The sequence below is a fragment of the Cryptomeria japonica genome, chromosome 3 (assembly GCF_030272615.1).
Source record: "Cryptomeria japonica chromosome 3, Sugi_1.0, whole genome shotgun sequence".
NCBI classification, from domain to species: Eukaryota; Viridiplantae; Streptophyta; class Pinopsida; order Cupressales; family Cupressaceae; genus Cryptomeria; species Cryptomeria japonica.
The window spans coordinates 404,524,881-404,543,599 of NC_081407.1; the positions used below are offsets into that span (position 1 = coordinate 404,524,881).

Here is an 18,719-nt window from a genome sequence, read left to right on the forward strand (position 1 = left end):
GTGTGATGAAAAGTTTATTAGAGCATCTATTTATCATGTTTGTCAGTTGAAAATGGAAGGCGTTTTGAATCTAAAGAAAACAGATCATGTTGTAGAAGAAATATTGAATAAAAAATCATCTAAGTAAGAAGAGAAAGGAAGCTCTCAGCACATTGTTCATCTCCAACATGATTTTCAAGAAAACTGGGGCTGCAACAACCACCGAAGAAGATTGGGATACTCTCAAAAGATTCCATCAAACTTCTAATTCCTGAACTACCATTAATTTGAAAGTGAAACTAGAAACAATTCTATTTGGTTCTCATGTGACTTCTTATAAAAAAAGATCAATTCATTGAAAAGACAGTTAAAGACTTGTGTACACAAATTTAAGGATGATAACAATTTTGCACAGGTTTTGTATACAGTTTTGATATTTCAATGTCATACCCTACCGTGCTTAAGATGGCTTGTCTACTAAAACCAGCATTCTGTGAGGCAGCATCCCCAAGGGTCCGGGTGATGATCCTGACATCCCTGAAATCCAAGGTATTGGGAAGTTGGACAGTCTGTTCCATTTGGTGCATAAAAATGAAAACAGGTGATATTTTAAGGGGAAAATGCTAAAAAAACCCTAAAAAGCTAGGAGGAGGAGGAGGACTGTGATTGCAAATTCAACACATTGAATTTACTATTTAAAATATCAGCTGCTTTAAGTTAGTTTAACTTAATTTAATAGCTCTACTCACATAAATCTGTCCACTTAATTAAATGAATATTTAGTATTTATTTGATTATTTAACCATCAACCAATAATTAATTAAATTAATATTTAATTAATTCATCTTAACCCTCTTCTCTTATTAATTAAATAAATTGTTCAATTTATTTGATTTAATTCACTTAACCAAATTCAGTACATTAATTAAATAAATAAATCATATTTATTTAATTAAATCTTCTCTCACATTTAAATAAATTAATATTTATTTAAATTCCCTCAAAATCCCACCTCTCACATTTAAATAAATTATTTAAATCACCTTTATCCTCCACCCACTTGTATTTTCCTACAAATGCAAGTTATCCTCACCCACTTGAAACCTTTAATGGTTTCCCTTAAAGTCTTCAAACTTAATGGCGAATTTAATGGTTTCCCTTAAACCCTTCAAACTTAATGGCTTATTCTTAAAGTCTTCTTAAGCCTTTAATGGTTTCCCTCAAAGTCTTCAAGCATTTAAATGCTTTATCTTCCTTTTTCTCATGTAAATAAATTAAGATTTATTTAAATCCAAAATTCACATTCATATTTAAATAAATTAATATTTATTTAAATATCTATCCAAATGCAAATTAATATTTATTTAAATATCTATCCAAATGCAAATTACACCATTTAATTGAAATAAATGATTTTATTTTAATTGAAAATCCCAAAATTCCTCCCACTTGCATTCTCCTACAAAACCAACTTACAATCCTAACCCCCTTCTAGATTCTTCTAACCCCTTCCTAATTAGCCTAATCCATCCCCTAAATATTGTCACATTTTTAAGCAACTTGGAGTCACTTCTCAAAGCCCTCAAAGTCTTTGAAAGGCATTTAAGGCTTTAGGTCTTCAAATGGTTAAACTCTAAAGTCTTCCAAACCATTAAAGACTCTTGCATAACCATTTCTGGTTAACTCACCTTTTACCTTTGGTTAGAGACTTTCCTCTAACTTAACCATCCTTTTGACTCATGGGTATCTTCAAAGCATTTATTTATTTGACTAAGGTAACCATTTAACCCTTGCACATTCATTTATCACTTGGATAAAAAGAATATCCATTAACCTAACCCTAACCCAACCCCCTAAGGTAACCATCATGTCCCCTCAAGCATTTAATGCTCCTTATCTCTCCTCTCAAGCCTCCTCATGGTGACACTTGTCAACATGGGATTGGGTTGAAAGTCTCACATGGATTGAATATCTTTCAATCCTAACCCTTGTTAAGATTGCTCAATCTTAACCCTTCATTTCCCTATTTCTTCTATAAATAAAACCCTTCTCCTCAAGCAAAGAAGGAAGCATTAGAGTATTGTTGTTATACTGGTATTAGCATAGAGCTTTTTCATAGCATCATTATCTACACTTGCATAGCATTTGTTTATCACATCCAACCATCTTGAATCTCCATATGGCATCCATGGCTAGTGCTAAAAGCTGAGAGCTACACTCATGTGGAACTTGGAGAGGAGAGGAACAAGGGAGGAGCAACTATGAGCATCTTGATTAGCATTTGGAGGAGTATAGTTTATCTATTCTATATTTGTATGATTTCTATTTCATGCTTAATATCTCTCTTGATATGCCTGTTTAGGATAATCTTTTGTTGCTAACACTAGCGTTCATTTCTTGTGCTCTTGTGTGTGTTGCCATCAAACAGATTTTCTAATCCTTTTTGCAGAGCATCAATAGCCATCCCAAAATTGTGTCCCTCCATCTCAGAAACTCAAAGAAACACTGACTAAAACTTTTGAAAAGTTTTCTAACCTATTGCTCTCAGAGGCACAACAGTTGCTGAGACTTGGTCAGATTAAGCCAGTCATATTCATACTTTTGTGGCCATGCATAGTTCTTAGAGATAAATGCCAATAAATGCACCAAAGTTTCCAAAGACTAAATTAGCAATAAAAGTCCATTGTGGAAAAGAATATCATGAAAATTAAGCCTCGAACTCCTGGTACAAATAAGGAAATGCCTTACTTTTGTTGCATTTAAAACATTTAGTGCAGTTGAAAAAAATTATTGGCTGATAGATTTAGGTGCAATTCCTCATATGCCCAACAATGAGTGTTCTCTCTTCTCTATTCAATCACATGATTATTTTATTTTTATGGGTAATACCAATAACGGTATTTTGATAATAAAGGGCAATTACAATGTTCTTGATCAAAATGGCATCCTCCAAGATGTGATGTCTGGTTCAGATTTGAAAACAATTTTTCTTTAAATTGCCCAAATGATTAAACTTAAGTCGAATTGGTCAAAAAACTCTCTGATAAATGCAATCAATATAGACTGTGATCATATTGTTGGCAGTTGTTTCATTGATAGAGGATTTGATAACTTTTTAAGTTGTGATTCAGCCACTGTGCATGTGCTTATTGCTTATAGTACTAATAAAATATATGATGAAACCTATCCACATGGATTATGTATTTAATTACTGATTACATGCCATTGTATATTCTCAAATATTGTACCAGTTACATGGGCTAGTGTTTATTCTTAAAGGTTGCACATATTTTTATTACATCGCTCTTCTCCGAGAGGCTTCCTTCCTCTGGAACTTTTCTTGTATATATCTTGCAGTCAATACATACATGATACAAATGAATCTACAATGTGTGCAGTTGTAGAAATCTAACATTCTCTCTGGCACTGTTGCTGCTGCAAGCCTCCTCCCTGTGAATTCAGACCATTCTAGATGCAATATCTCCTCTTCAAACCATTCAGCAATGCAATGGTTTGGTCCAAGTGCTTTTTGTCAATTTTTCCTGCATATCGTACAACAGTCAACCTTTGTTGAGATTGCAGAGTTTAGAAAAGCAACAGCACAAACTCCTTGATGATCCATCCTAGTACTTCTCCTTGTGGTTCTCCAATATTAGATGTGCCCAAGAAAGAGAAACAAATAGAAATCGTGCACTGAATCTCAAGAACTATGCAAGATGATTGTGAAAATTCGGTACCCACTACACAGAATTAAGGATCTCACAAACTAAAAGGAGCCAAATATTTCAGCAAAATTCACAACTTCTAGATACCATTATATGTGTAGATAACAGCTTTCAAATTAATAATTGTCTGTATGAGAGATGCATCATGCCTTTGGGTTTCACTAGTATTCCAGCCATGTTCCAGAGGTTCATTTGAGAAAAATCCTATGGCCTATCTAAATGACATATTTGTCTATGACTATAGGAGTGGTCAGGATGACCATATCAAAACAGATTTGCATTGCTCTTTATCTTCTACAACATATATTACATGTCAAAATGAGAAGGCAAAAAATCATTCTGTTGGGGAAAACATCCATTTAATATCTAGGCTTTTTTATTGACCAACATGGGGTCCACTCAAATCCAAAAAAAATAAAGCTCCCTGAAGGATTGGCCTACTTGATCAGAATCTAAATATCAAAAAGGCGTCCTTGGTGATATGAATTTCTGTATTTCTCTTATGTTGCAGGGCCACCAATTCACACTCCAATCAGAAGCATTTCTCATGAAATGTAGAAACCACAAAAACATTTCAGCAGATCAAGAATGCCCTCTGCTCAGCTTCAGCACTTGCTCACTCAGATTTGTAGTGGCCCTTTGGGATAATATCAGATGCCTTGAATTATGTAGAAGGTGTTGTGCTTAAGCAAAGAGACCACCTAACTGCATATCATTTTGAGACAGTTTCTAAACCCAAACAGAACGCATGACAAAGAATTATATGCATTGGTTCAAGCATTCAAGCAATAAAGACACTACATCCTTGGTAGGGAGACATTCTTTCATAGTAATCATCACCCCATTATGTTTTCTTAAATTCACAATTTAAGATATTATAAAAAAGGCAATGGACTCGTCAAATTCAACAATTTCATCTTGTGAATAAGTATAAAACAAGAACTGCTTATAGAGTTGTTGATATGTTGAGTAGACCTCCAACATTCTGCATTGTCTCAATAATAGATTCGCTATATGTAATGGCTGGAAATCATTTTACTCTAGATTCACACTTTGAGCCAATTCTCCCTTCCTTCCAACGATCTAAAATCCTTTTCTTGATTACATGTAGAGAGACAATTTCTCATGTAAAGTAAATCAATTTCATGTTTCAACTGGTTTACCAACCTGCAATCATTACAGAAACTCACCCTTCATCATGCTGTGGTCTTTTTAGGCACGTTGAAGAGTTTGCAGCCTTACATAGATATTTCTATTGACCTTCCATGATGAAGCATGTGGTAGATATTAGTGGAGAAGTCATTATGCAGCCAATCTATGACTTCTAATAAAAAGTTCAGTTTTCATCAGCTACTTTCACTCCCTCCAGGCCTTGGGAATCTATCTCCATGGACTTAATTAGTTGACTTCCCACTACTCTTGAGAAGCATGATTGTATTTTTGTTGTTGTTTGTCAGTGTTCTCAAATGGCTGTTTTTATTCCATGCAACAAAATATAGTCATAGGCGCTTCTAAAGCTGTTGAGTTGTTTTTCCAACATAATTGGTGTCACTTTGGCATACCATTCACCATTTTTTCTCATCAAAATTTAATTTCTTAGTCAATCTTAGAAAAATTTGTGGAAGCTTTGAGGTTGTAAGCAGAGATTTTGTACATTCATCTTCAAACTGGTGGTCAAACTAAAGTAGTTAACTGCTTCTTGGTTAATGCACTCTGCATCTATCATCCACAAAATAAGAACACTCATCTCCCTGTGTTGCAGCATAATTACAATAAAGCTATCCATGTCTGTACAAGACATTCTCCATTTGAAGTTTGCAGTATCAACTCCATGGTCATTATGAGATTTCAATATCTCTTAATTAAGCTTCTTCATTTTATCAACAAAAGGAACAAGATAAGGCATTTTCTTTCATTCATCATTTGGCTAAAGTCTATGCATATGTTCAGGTTATTTTATTAATCTGAGATTGAAAGGACAACACGCTAAAACAAGATTCTCTTGTGCTGTGAGTGGAAACAAATTTACAGAAGAAAGAGAATAATAATGACAATCACAGTTCCATGACAAAGAGAATGAAAGAATAACAAGCACCATGTCAGAATAGCAAGGCAGGATTGTATTTTTACTCAAAGCTACAAATTTCATACAATAATCTGAGGAGTCAGATGTGTATCAACCAAAACTATACCACCTCAATGCTGATTTGCTGAATAACTATTACAAATTATCTATTATTATTAAGTGTAAAAGATGAGGAGACGTCTTGACATTTACTAGAAGAACCACTCAACTTCCAAGTGTTGAGATCCCATACTCTGTCATTTTCTAGCAGGACCACAAAACAAGTGTGCTAAATAGGACAGACACTATTGGAGTTGTGTAGTATCACATATGATAAACTCAGCTCTACGGTTTTGACAATGTATGCTTGCAATAACGATAAATTCCATAGTGAAGATGGTACTAATTTGGAATACCATCAGATACTACAAAACAATCAAATGTGCTCCAAATCTTCCTGAATTCTGTCACCCTCTTTGAGAAACATCAGTCACCATTGGAGCATAACAAGAGAGGTGTAGAAAGCATAATGCAACTTGAACCCCTATGTACCATTTTCCATGACAACGCACCTAACCAAACTTTTAGATCTGGTCAAGAGGAATTGCTTGATTTCCCATGTGTTTGACCCATGCATCAATGAATTAATTCATATGTTACAATCAAGATTGATTTCAGGTAGCTAGAGTTCTTCTGTTTCATTAGGTGTGCCCAGCAAAGGTGGAAAGAAATGGCACAAGAGTGATGCATTGAAGAATACAAAAGACCAAGAAAAGATAGAAAATTAAGTTCAAAAAGATTATCTCCAACATTCTTAGGGATGGTGTATAGGGCATACCAAAGAAGACAGATTTTATGATAGGGCCCTATGAGTCATTTCTTCTGCAAATAATGTTATCCTCTGCCATCAACTTTGAACTAGTGTGGAGGTTGATGCAGAACACATCACTTTGTAATTAGCATTGCTATTCTGCAATAATGTTTGCACTTGTTAAATGTAATGAATTTGTTTAAAGAACTGGCTGCTTTGTTAACTTCCTTCCGGACTGAAAATCCAAACATGCCTCAATATGTACCAATAGGATATGGTACATTAATATGTGCCAATGGCTGACAATCCAAACATACTTCAAAAGACCTATCTTTAATAGAGCTGTGAAAAGTCATATTATAGCTAAATCTAATCAAAGATAGAATCTCATCCCAAGTGCAGAACTTCTTGGAATTGTACATTGTGAGGAGATGTACCATTCTCCTATTCACCATTTCCATTTGTCCATTAGCATGATAAAGGTATGATTTCTAGAAATTGCTCAAGGATATAGTCTCTCTATCAAAAATGATGGTAAATGTTTATCTAGTGAACCCATACATTTTGAAAGAACAAGTGTCATTTCCTGAGCTGAGATAGCCTTTTGGCTTTTAACATGGACCAAGAACTGCCCTACTAAAGGATCTATCTATCACCATATAGACACAGCCAGTACCATGCTCAGTGGTAGGAAAACCAAAGGAAATCCATGAAAACTAAAATCCTCCTTTGGTTAATTTCCACCCCTAGGGTAATAAAGGTGGCAATGACAGTCCAAAACTGCACCTCGTCAGAAGGATGGACAAATTGTCAAAGTTTGGCACAAAACCAAAGTGGCTATGCCAGGTGAAAAACACACTCATAATCGCGAATGGTGGCAAACTCAATCCAAAATCTTGCTTAATAATGAAGGAGTAAAAATCAGTCATAAGTGGCACAAATTTAAACTGGCAAGGGTTTGATAAAGATGCACCAATGTTTAAAAAGCGTCAAATTATAGTGGAAACTCAGAAGAAATGAATACTGGAATGACAGTTAAGCACAACTTAAAGGCGGCAAAGCCAGTCAAGAGTGGTGCCGTAAAAGTGGCAATGCCTTCATTATTCACACTCAAAAGTGAAACAATGAAAAACAGTCATGTTGGGAACTAAATCGAGGTGGCAGACAGCAAATAGGTTTGCCAATCATGAAAATAGTGCAAATATGTAAACAGTTCCACCTAATGCCAAGTGACGATCCAATTGCTATCTATGAGTGGCTGTGCCAACAGAAAGTTGCACCCAAAATCTGGCATAACTATTATGAAAATACTCCTGCATTGGAGACTGTCAAAACACATAAATAAAGCACAATTTTCCTTGCACTTTGTCATCCTTAAGTCCTTTTGGGACATTCATATTGTGGGTCAGACACTAGAAAGTGGTATTAAGATTTGAGAATGATTTTTGGCACTTGAAAGCTGAAAGGTGACAAGAAAAAGGAGTGTTTTCACCTTAGCAGTGCCATCCCTGATCTCTGCCACATTTTCAGTCAGAGAATAAAAGCAAAAAACTGTCCAAAAGCAAGCAGAAGCGCCCATGAAAAAGTGTTTTTTGAGGCTAAATCAATCACAGGTGAAACAAAATCATTTTTCTTTTGTTGAAGCAGATGAATCTGTCAAGTTTAATCTTTGGTCACAAATTATCATGAAAGCTGTCATATCTGCTGTCTAGACAGGGTTAAATCACAAAGGTGAAACAAGATCATTTTCCTTTTGTTGTAGCAGATGAACCAGTCGAGTTTAATCTTTGGTCGCAAGCTACGATACCGGTTCTTGGCAAAATGGGCTGGGTCCGGGTCCTGGTTCTCCCTGGGTTCTCCCTGGGTTCCTCCCGGGTTCTGCCCAGGTGGCTGGGTTCTTGCAGGACCCACAGAGAACCCAGCCACCTGGCCAGGACCTGAGAGGTACCCAGGGAGAACCCGGCCGGACCCAGGAGAACCAAGGCCCGTGGGTTCCCAAAAACGGGGCCCACGGGTCATAAAAACATAAAAACAATAAAAAAACACCTTTTTAATATTTTTTTAACATCTAAACCCTAATTTCGCCCCTTATGATGCATGAAATGCATCAAAACATATATATAATTTTGATGTTTGAACATATATATATAAAATTAAATATATATATGTGTGTGTGTGTGTGTGTGTGTACGGACGTACCCGTACCCGTACCCAAGAAAAAAAATTTGTCAAATCCGTACCCGTATCCATACCCGAATCGGTAACTTTGGTCGCAAGTATTTAAGCTTCTCTAGACAGCAGATATGACAGCTTTCATGATAATTTTTACAAGTTCCAAAATCATGGCATATAAGAGTTTTCATTGAATCAAGGAATCAACAGATTTTACATTCAGTTGGGCTAGAAGATACATGGTGATAAGAGATGTTTGAGCTACAGTTTTCATCCAAACCCTAACACATGTTCAGGTGCTTTTTGAAGTCATCGGGATGTTCATCATGGCACCGAAGTTGGGAGATTCTATCAAATTATTGCTAACGTTGAATGTTCAATTTCTAAGGTTCAAGATTGGCATAGGGGTGTTAATCAAGTTAACATTTTTCAATAATTTTCACAAGCTCCAGGAAAAGTTTGACATGTTTTTGAGGATTTGACAAAGTGTGCAAGTTAAAGTCATTTGATATTTTCAAATATCACTTTAAGTGATGAAATTTTCTATTTTTCCAACACAACCGCATCTAGCAACTATCACCCTCAACAGTGGCTATTTTGAGGAGATAGAGATGAACCTCTTCTTAAGCCTGTATTTGATTATTTGTTTTAAAATTAGTTTACTTTAAAAGTTGTTTTATTTCCTCTTTTCAGTAGATAGAGATAGCTCTGCTTTAAAGTAGAACTTTTTGGGGAAATTATTTTATTGTTATTTCATCCCTAAAACCTACCTCTTAAGAGAATATAAATAAATGCCTTGGGCAAATAATTTCTCAATAAGAGTTCATGTCAAACTTATGATGTAGGAATTCTCATTCAAACTTCAAAATAAAGTTAGTGTTTTTGTGTGGTGAATGAATGTAATTTGAGGCTCGACTTATGCTGCCGAGGCCCGAAACTATTGTTCAATATAAGTTATCGTTTTCCCATATTTGCAATTTCATGAAGCAAATTGAATTAACTTTGTCAAACTTTGAAATGATGTTTGTTATCTATTCAGTGGTGACTTTGTATACTTCTTAGCAATTTATTTTCTATAATTGAGTGATACTCATTTGCTTAAACATTTCAGTTGATGCAAATTTGTTGGCCTTTGCTTTAGTTGGTAAAAAGTTGTTTTGTTTTCCATTCAAATATCTACATTGCAGCTGAATACTGGTGTCTATTTCAACCAATGGTAAAATATCTCTGTTTGTGCCTGATAGCTTATCCTCATTTAAATTTATAAATCTCATTACAGGTTTTGACTGTTAACAACCTAGCACTTGTGTTCGGGGAAAAAACATAGTTAAATAGTAATTTACATTCATGAAAAAACCCCATTGATAAACTTGTATAGTGTGCATAACTGTAAATTTGGTCATAGTTTTAGCTTTTGCATTTGGTAAAATCTTAAGGGAGCTTTCCCTTATAATTCGAAGAATGGTTCTACCATATGTGTTGTTCCATTTAGTATCGTCTGTTTTCAGAAAAATTAAAATGCTAACGTATGATTGACACCAACATAGACGTACATATTCCTTGTTGCTTCTTGGTCAACATGGCTATAGCACATGCAATACAAAATCTAATGTTTTTTATAACATTTGATCCAAAATGTAATCAAAAGAAATACCTCTTCAATTCCACAAGAGTATTTTCAACTCCCAAATGACCTGCAATCTCGTTGAAATTCTGTTTCATATAGTACATGCATGTTCCAAATGATATACACGAGTTCCTCCTATAAGTAGTAATATGGAATTGATTTAATATGAGTCAATTCTTGATAGATTTTTGCAAAGGAATATGATCTATACAATTCTTGTCAAGTATTACTCTAGTGTCCACAAATGTCAAGCATAGAGAGGATTTCAAATGGGGATCAGCTCAAATACATTGCTACTAGATTGACACTACTTTTCTCATAAGATGACCATTGCTAGAACTGCTAAGCTGATCATACTTGATGTTCAAGTGAAACTGCTAGAAATGTGAAGACCATTTCTGAAGTAACTACTGTTACAACTTCTGGGTCTGCATGAACTAGAATGGCTTGTGATTAGTGAGAATTAGAGTGTCACTTCCCAATATGTAGTACTTCCAATGCATAATTGACTAGATAATGACATAAAAGTCTCAATCGTAAGTATAATATTTCCTTACCACCACAATAACTCTCATTATGACAAGCAATTGGCTGACCATATTGCATAAAGACAACTTCTAATCCATATTCAGATGCACTACTTTCTATCTGAAATGGTTGTTGATGATCAAGTACTACAAAATACTAGCACAAAGAATGCATTTCAATTCCTCATATACCTTCAGTTGTGCAATAACGTAGCTGAAATTTTCCTTTGCACCACCCTTTATTATTCAATTCAAGGGCCAATTGCACGTATTGTGGGAGCATTGATCAAGCCAAAAGACATGACTAACCATCCAAACAGACCTTCCTTTTCTTTGAATACATTTTTCTAAACATCTGAAGGTCCACAGCAATTTGATAATATGAATATCTTAATTTGAGATCCACCTTGGTGAATATCTTCCACCCAGACTTTGTCCAATGGGTCTTCTATCCTTGGAAGGGGATAGCAAATTTTCACCCTAAAATGTTCATGACTCTACTCTACAGTGAAAGCCTCCATTTGGCAACTTTGTTTGGCACAACCACAAGTAGGTATCTGCAAAGTGGAGAGTTGGGTCTAGTATGTCCTTTATTCATGAGTCCTTGTATCTCTAGGAATGAGCAGCACCATAGGGATGCATTAGCAAGAGGGAGCCTTGGTATAAAATCAAAAAGTTATTGACCAATGCTTTGGCACTCCAATGGAAGCAAGAAATGATCCGTATATTCCTCTATTAACTTCATTTGTGATGTTTATCTATTGAAGAAGTTATAGTGTCACTATCTACTCATACTGCAAGGATGTCTTTCTTCTGTTAAGATCTAGCCATTAAGAGCAAAAGCTTCTTATTGCTTAGCACTAATGAATAAGTTTGGTAAGCAATTCTAGTATGTGATTTATTCCCACCAACAACTATGACAACATGACTAGGATTCGACTCATAGATTCTATGGCAATGACAAAGATATGGTAACCCAAGTTAAACATCACATACTTTTAATGGCAGGACATCACAAAGGTATTTATCTTGGAAAGGTTTTTGTTTTAAACTTTTACCCCAAAACAATGTTGATGAGTAAGGCACTTTCCAGAGTCTGAACTGAACCATCCAATGGTATATGGTTGGTGGTGACGCATCAATGGAAATTTCAATCCCAAATTCCTTCTGGTGGAATTGAATTCTTCTAACTTCCATTCCCAGCAATGAAGTGTACAGGTTGCCTTTTGACACACAATTGAGAATTGAATAATTTTAATCCTTATGACTTCCATTCTCAACAATGAAGCACCAAATCTGAGAATGGAACAATCTTCTAGGTTCTTCTGGATCAAAATTGGAAGAAGATGCAACATGTATTGTTGCAACCATGTCATCAGGTTCAAAGTTCAATTTAATTTTCTAAATGTAGCGGTAAAATTTGATGCTTGAGTTTGTACAAGCTTCATTTTCTAACTGTAGTGTTCCTCATTAGAGAATACGCTGGTATTGTGGATGATGCACCACATACCAATTTTAAATTGTTTCTTTTGCTCTTTGAATTCTGTATTCTTCTGAAAGTAACATGGTGGTCCTTCATCTTGTTGAGTGAAATTAGACTTTGTTCCATTTGAAGTTGATTATGCTTCAATTTTGCATGCATACTAAATTTTACTTTGTTCCATTTGAAGTTTTCATTCTTGGGTTTGAGCTTAGATTTTGCTTCCAGTTTGCATGCACACTTTTAGCTTCTCCTATAGAAGAGATATGGATGAAAACAGCCTGGAACCTTATATACCATCTTAGGTCTAAACTAGTCTTCACAAATAGATTTTGCTCAAATTAAGGTGTGCAAAGTATTAGTGTATTCCTGGACAAACTGATCATGACCTTGATCCAAGTGAAAAAATTTAATCGACCCTAGTTGCTAATAGATTAACAAGTTTCTTAAAAGGCATCAACAAAAGTTAAAGCCAAACCAAGCTTCAACAAGAGTAATATCATGCTCATGAACAGAATAATAATTTTCCCACCATTTCTCACAAATAAGGAAACTATCAAAAGGGAAATTTTGTCTTATCTAAAACAGAGATGGAATCTACGCTAATGTAGGAATCTATTTGATTAAGAGTCAAGACAACCATCCAAAAAGTCAACATCTATCTTGCCTTCAAAAATCTGGAATATCCGGATATAATTGTAACATATGTGTCTTATAGCCTCCAAATGGCTTCATAGTTGATGAAGACAATAGATATGGGAAAGACCACACCCACTATAGGAGTTGTGTCGAATGCTCAACAAACCAAAGTTTCTCACATAGAAAGTGTTCTACCAAATCATTTCTTTGTCACTAAAAGGCACCCAAAACTATTATCTGCTGGTACCATGGCATATCCAATATCTCTGTTATTGATTTGTGTATTATCCATTTGGCTCAGATTAAACAGCTAGGAAGGTAAGATGAAGGATCACAAGTTTCAAGACCAAACTTTCTATATCCAAACTTCATGTAATGAGTACACAAATGCAAAAAGCATGATCAAAATAAGATATTTAATGCTCTAGTACCATTGATCTGAAGCACAGGAATGATTCAATTTCAGATGACAAACACTAAAATAAGGTTTTAACATGTTATACAAAAGATAGTTTCAATAAAGAAAGAAAACAAAAATGACAATCAGAGTGTAATGACAAAGAGTGAGAAAATCAATAAGATACCATTACAGAATAGTAATGCAAGATTGTATAGAAACAGAAGCTGCAGTTTCTGTACACTGATTCAAAAGGTCAAATATGTATAGATCTAAACTAGACTAACCAGAAAGCCTATTCAATGAATGGTTGTGGCACACTAGATACAAGTGTGGAAGGCAAAAAGACAACTATATAGTTAAAAGAAGAGCAACCGCTCACCTTCCACGAGTTGAAATTCCATGCTATATCATTTTCTAGCAATCACAGAACAAGTGCATTCCGCGAGGTTGACACTGTTAGGGTTGTGTGGTATCCCATACAAAAAATTAGTCTCTGCAATTTTGACCAGCTATGCTTGAGAGGATGGCCAAGATCATAGTATAGACATATAAGCAAAAATCTTTTGGGGAAAAAATCAGCAAACAAAAATGAAAAATATTAAAAAAAAATTCAAAAAAATTGGGGTTTAATTGGGAAAGGAATTTCAAAAAAATTAGATAAATGCAAAAAAGAAGAGAGAAAATGCTCCAGTTTTTTAAATTTTAAGGCATTTTATTAGCATAGAGATATAGAGACTAAATAAAAATGAGAATTAGCCCATGAATTACAGAATATAGATGTTTTTCATTTATTTTCATATCGCTGATTACATTGAATTGCACAATGTATACCATAGAGTGCATAAATGATAACTAGATACTAACAATTTTCAAATTTTCAGTTACAATCTACTTTGTACAAAGTCAACCTACAAACCAAGTACAATCAGACATAGCCTGTGACTCTTGTTGTTATGGAGAGAGTTACAATAGAGGGTTGTAAGTCCTAATGACAAATGGATGGGAATATTTTTTTAAATTATAAATCACTTTTTTTTAAACGTGATTTAAGCATTAAAACTGATTCATATTCCTTCTATGTAATACTTGGCAAATCGCCACAAATATTCAGCAAAGTGTTTTACGTTAAAAACAGTCACAAATATTCCTTCTATGTCTCTTCTCAGTTAACAATCACATACCCAAAAGAGAAGAAATCTAAACAAGCTGAGCAAGGAGCAGTCGTGAGTCAGGCTATGTTACCAAAACCAAAAAATGTTAAACGCGATAACAATGACGAGACAATAGAAGAAGGAATTTGATTAAGTTGCATATAAAAAACAGTATATGCATATTATATATCTCACAATCTATAACATAATCTTTATAAACAATTATTTATATTAATTTTATTAACTATTAATATTCTAATAGATATATCATTATCTTAATTATATAAAAAAAATTAAATGAAAGAATATTTAAATTTACAATTAGAAAAAAGATAATATATTAATTTTTAAATATTAAAAATTATTAAAACTAATTATATATTCTGATTTTATAAAACATTTTAAACATATTCAATTATATTTCATTTTATAATATTTAACTTCAAAAAAAATTCTATATACCATAATTTAAAATATGAAAAAACTTTTAAAAATATGATATATAAAGACTATAAAAGTTAGTTTTAAAAACTTCGAAAAATTTCTAAGAGTCATAAAAATCATAAATAACATCAGCTTTTTTAAAAATCAAAAATAGAAGGAAGAAAAATGCAGCATATTTATTTTAATGGAAAGACAGCAATAATCTTAAGAAATGTTGTCATCCCTGCAGCAAAATGACAAGATGAATTTGTTTAATCAACATGAAACGCTATTTTGTCTAAAACATTGGCTGGTGAAGCCAAAAACAGCTCAAAATCAGCATAACATGTGATTACACATGATACGGACATTTAAATTGTGATTAGTCAAGAAAAAGACTGCAAGACATCATTGCCCACGAGTTCTTCATAAGACCCTGATTTTTTTGCTAAAAAAAATTGACAAATCAGATGATTCATGTATTCTTGCAATTTTTTGCAGATGTGCTTCTAAGTTCTATGTATAGACAGCACCCAATTTTGACCACCACCATGATACCTCAAGATAGCTGTTCCAAATTTCAAGATCCTTCTAAATCATTTGTTCGAGATTCAAACCAAATACAAAGAGCTTCATGGTAGGCATCAAGTTTCTCCACATTTTCTAGTTGGTGACAAGTTTTGACCCTACTTGAACAAACAACAACTGCGATACTGGTTCATCACAAGCCCAAACTTATCTGGTATAGACCTTATATCATTTTGTAACAGATTGGGGGGAAAGACCTGCAATTAGACCTTCCTTAGCTTGGAATAAATGATGTTACAAGTGCAACACCTTCAGTCCTGTCTCGGTCTCAACCTTTGCTTTGAATATCTTGAATTTGTCCAATGCTTTTGATTTCTCCTCCAAAAAGACAACCCACATCGTCCTAGAATGCAAGTCAAGTCAAACACAATGAGCCACCACATTGGGGGGAAGAGGTTGTTATCTCACATTTTAAGAACGAGATTCCATGTTTTCAATCTCTTTTGAATCAAGATGATCTTAATAATGTCCAAACAAGCACTACTAGGCAAAATTGTACTACCACTTGGTTGATCAAAAAGGTTCATTGCCAACTCAAGCTAGGCAGATGCCGCAGCCAGCATTTGAGCAGGACTTCCACATCTATAGCAGCAAATGAGGACAATTTCCTTTGAGAAGGAAGGAAAAGATGAAACCATCACATAAAAAATGGACATAATCCCATGGGATCTAAGGCATAGCTGCATGTGCAATTGTATATTAAACTGCAATTATTATTAAAATCAAATAAATTATTTATTTTCGAGAAGCCTATGTCTCTTCCAGTAATGGCCTGGTGTGATGATTAAATCACAGTGTTGTGGTTCTTGTCACCAGAGTTCAACTGGAGTGTTATTGTTGTGGGTTCATGTTGGGGATGAAGTCCCCTGTCTGCAGCCTCACTGGTTCATAGCTCCAGTCAAAAGTGTTTACCTTTTAAAAAAAGAAAAGAGAAGTCTATATCCCCAATAAGTGCTCATGATTTGACAATGAAATATATAGAATAGTTTTCGCAAAAAAGTCATAGCAGGCAGCTCATTTCCATTTTAGACTTCAGTATTGATGGATTTTGCAGAGTTATTGCAGAAGTATTCTTTCATTTTGCAATATAATCAACATAGAGCCTACAATGATGCTGAAATCTATGGTGATTGAATGATAGGACCATTCATCATTTAACTTTGAGTATTTGATATTCTGTATTGTGGTTATTGGTACTCACAAATTGATTGGGTATGTAGTTTGAATATATATTGAAAGCTATCATGAATTAAAAAAGGACTCTTGAACGTTAAATTTTGGACATGACTAACTGACTCATCACGATTTTCTTCCCATTAATTATTGTCAGATTTAGACGAGCCTAGCCTCTTCCCTGGCAATCGTTTAATATTTTTTGAAAAAAATTAATATCTAGATTTAATGCAGGTGGAACTAAAAATATTTGATATTTTTTGAACAAACTTAAATTATGGTAACAAAATTCAATATTGATGATGAAGCTCGGATAGAAGTTGAATATGTAAAACTAACAAACCTGGAATTAAATAAGAGATTTAAGATGTACTGAAATTGTTTCTATAGTCAAACAAACTTGTTTACCTTTGTGGTAAAAGTTGAGTTCAGGCAGTGATTGATTATACCCTATACCCACTCTGGTTTTTCTTTAAAGAAAGTTTCCACTTTCAATGTCAGAGAAAACAAATGTTCTAAGTTCATTAAACTAATCATTTCGTGCTGCTGGTAAAATCAAATTTAGTATGGTCTTGGAAGCTAACCTGAAAGGTAAAGAACAATAATGATCAGTTAAAATTGCAGAGTTGCAAAACGTCATTTCAAATTTCTCATATCAAATCCAGTATTCAACAATGTCGATATCAAATATGACAGGTGGGATATTTCAATTCTGTAAATGGTACGTATAGATAATATCAGAGCCTAATGTAATGTCCAAATTTACATCATTGGATCTAACGAAGGAATAAGAGATGGGAAATTTCAATTGTTCAGTCCACTACCGATAAAGCTAAATTTAACATAAAGGTTTTGGAAAATTAACAGAAAAATTCTGCAAAAGGTACAACAGATGGGGTATTTCAATTTTTTTCACCAAAAAGAAATCCATCATAAATTGATCAAGTCATCTTCCTTTCCTCTGGAACAAAATCAATGGAAAATGGATCCCTGTGCAGTTCTTGAAATCAAGCCCATCCTAAAACAACAATTTGACTACTTGTATTTCCAATGGGTGTAACTCATAACCCGTTTCATATTTCCATTAACCAGGAGAATCAAAATTTCAAAATCAATACAAAAATATCGCTGCCTGCTGGCTGGAAAGCATGCAAAACTAAAACATATGAAGCAAACAAGGCCTGAACATGAATTAAAACTAAAATTCCAGGGTCCCTGTTGATATAATTGCAAATGCATGCCACAGGAAAAAGAACTCACCGCCATATACAAATTGCTGTGTTGAACAATCCAAGCTATGTGGGTTAATTGAGTTTCTGTGGAATATCAATTCTGCCTGGATTTGAAGGCGAAAAGAGGCAACAAGAAGGTGGAAACGGGAAAGAAAGAGGCAATGGAGGATGATTGACTTTTCCTGAGCCTGCCCTCAAAAATACAAAGTGGGTAATGGATCGGCACACTTATGACCCACAACAAACTCAAGAAAACATTGCTAGGTAAGGGAAGGCCGGCTTACTTCAATCCAAATTTGCATTCAAATTCACTCCAAATGAAATGACGAATTCGCCGTCTTGGACGACAAGACCAGGTCAATTTAACATCCAAAGATTGTATCATTACAACTCATCTTCAATCATCCTGCCATCTTATTTAATTCTTCGGAAAGGACGAAAATATGCATTAAAGTACACGTAATAAAATATCTGAATAAGACCATTCTGCGAGAGCTTCAATTTCTTCTATATATTTTTCTTGTTCTTGTATATATTATTTTTCTTGTTCTTTTTATATTGTCCTTTACAAACTCACGTTTATGTTCAGTTTTTAGTATTGGCTGCAGTGGTTCAAACATTTGGTGCAGGGAATTTTTATTAATATTGTTTTTGAATTTTGTAACAAGCTTTATAGGTGATTTAGATTCATTTGGGATATCACTTTTGTGATTGAATTTACAATTAA

At 34.3% G+C, this 18,719-nt stretch overlaps 1 protein-coding gene across 1 annotated transcript in view; it reads right to left on the reverse strand.

The window, feature by feature from the left end:
• The window catches only part of LOC131035074 (RPM1-interacting protein 4), a 32,009-nt gene extending 13,496 nt beyond the window's left edge, over window positions 1-18,513 (reverse strand). The window contains exons 1-2 of the mRNA XM_057966699.2: window positions 18,277-18,513; window positions 18,021-18,180 (exon numbers count right to left, since the gene is read on the reverse strand). Of these exons, the coding sequence (XP_057822682.1) occupies window positions 18,021-18,026 (6 nt within the window). The 5' untranslated portion in view covers window positions 18,027-18,180; window positions 18,277-18,513. The remainder of the gene's footprint in view (window positions 1-18,020; window positions 18,181-18,276) is intronic.
• Between the last annotated feature and the right edge of the window lie 206 nt (window positions 18,514-18,719).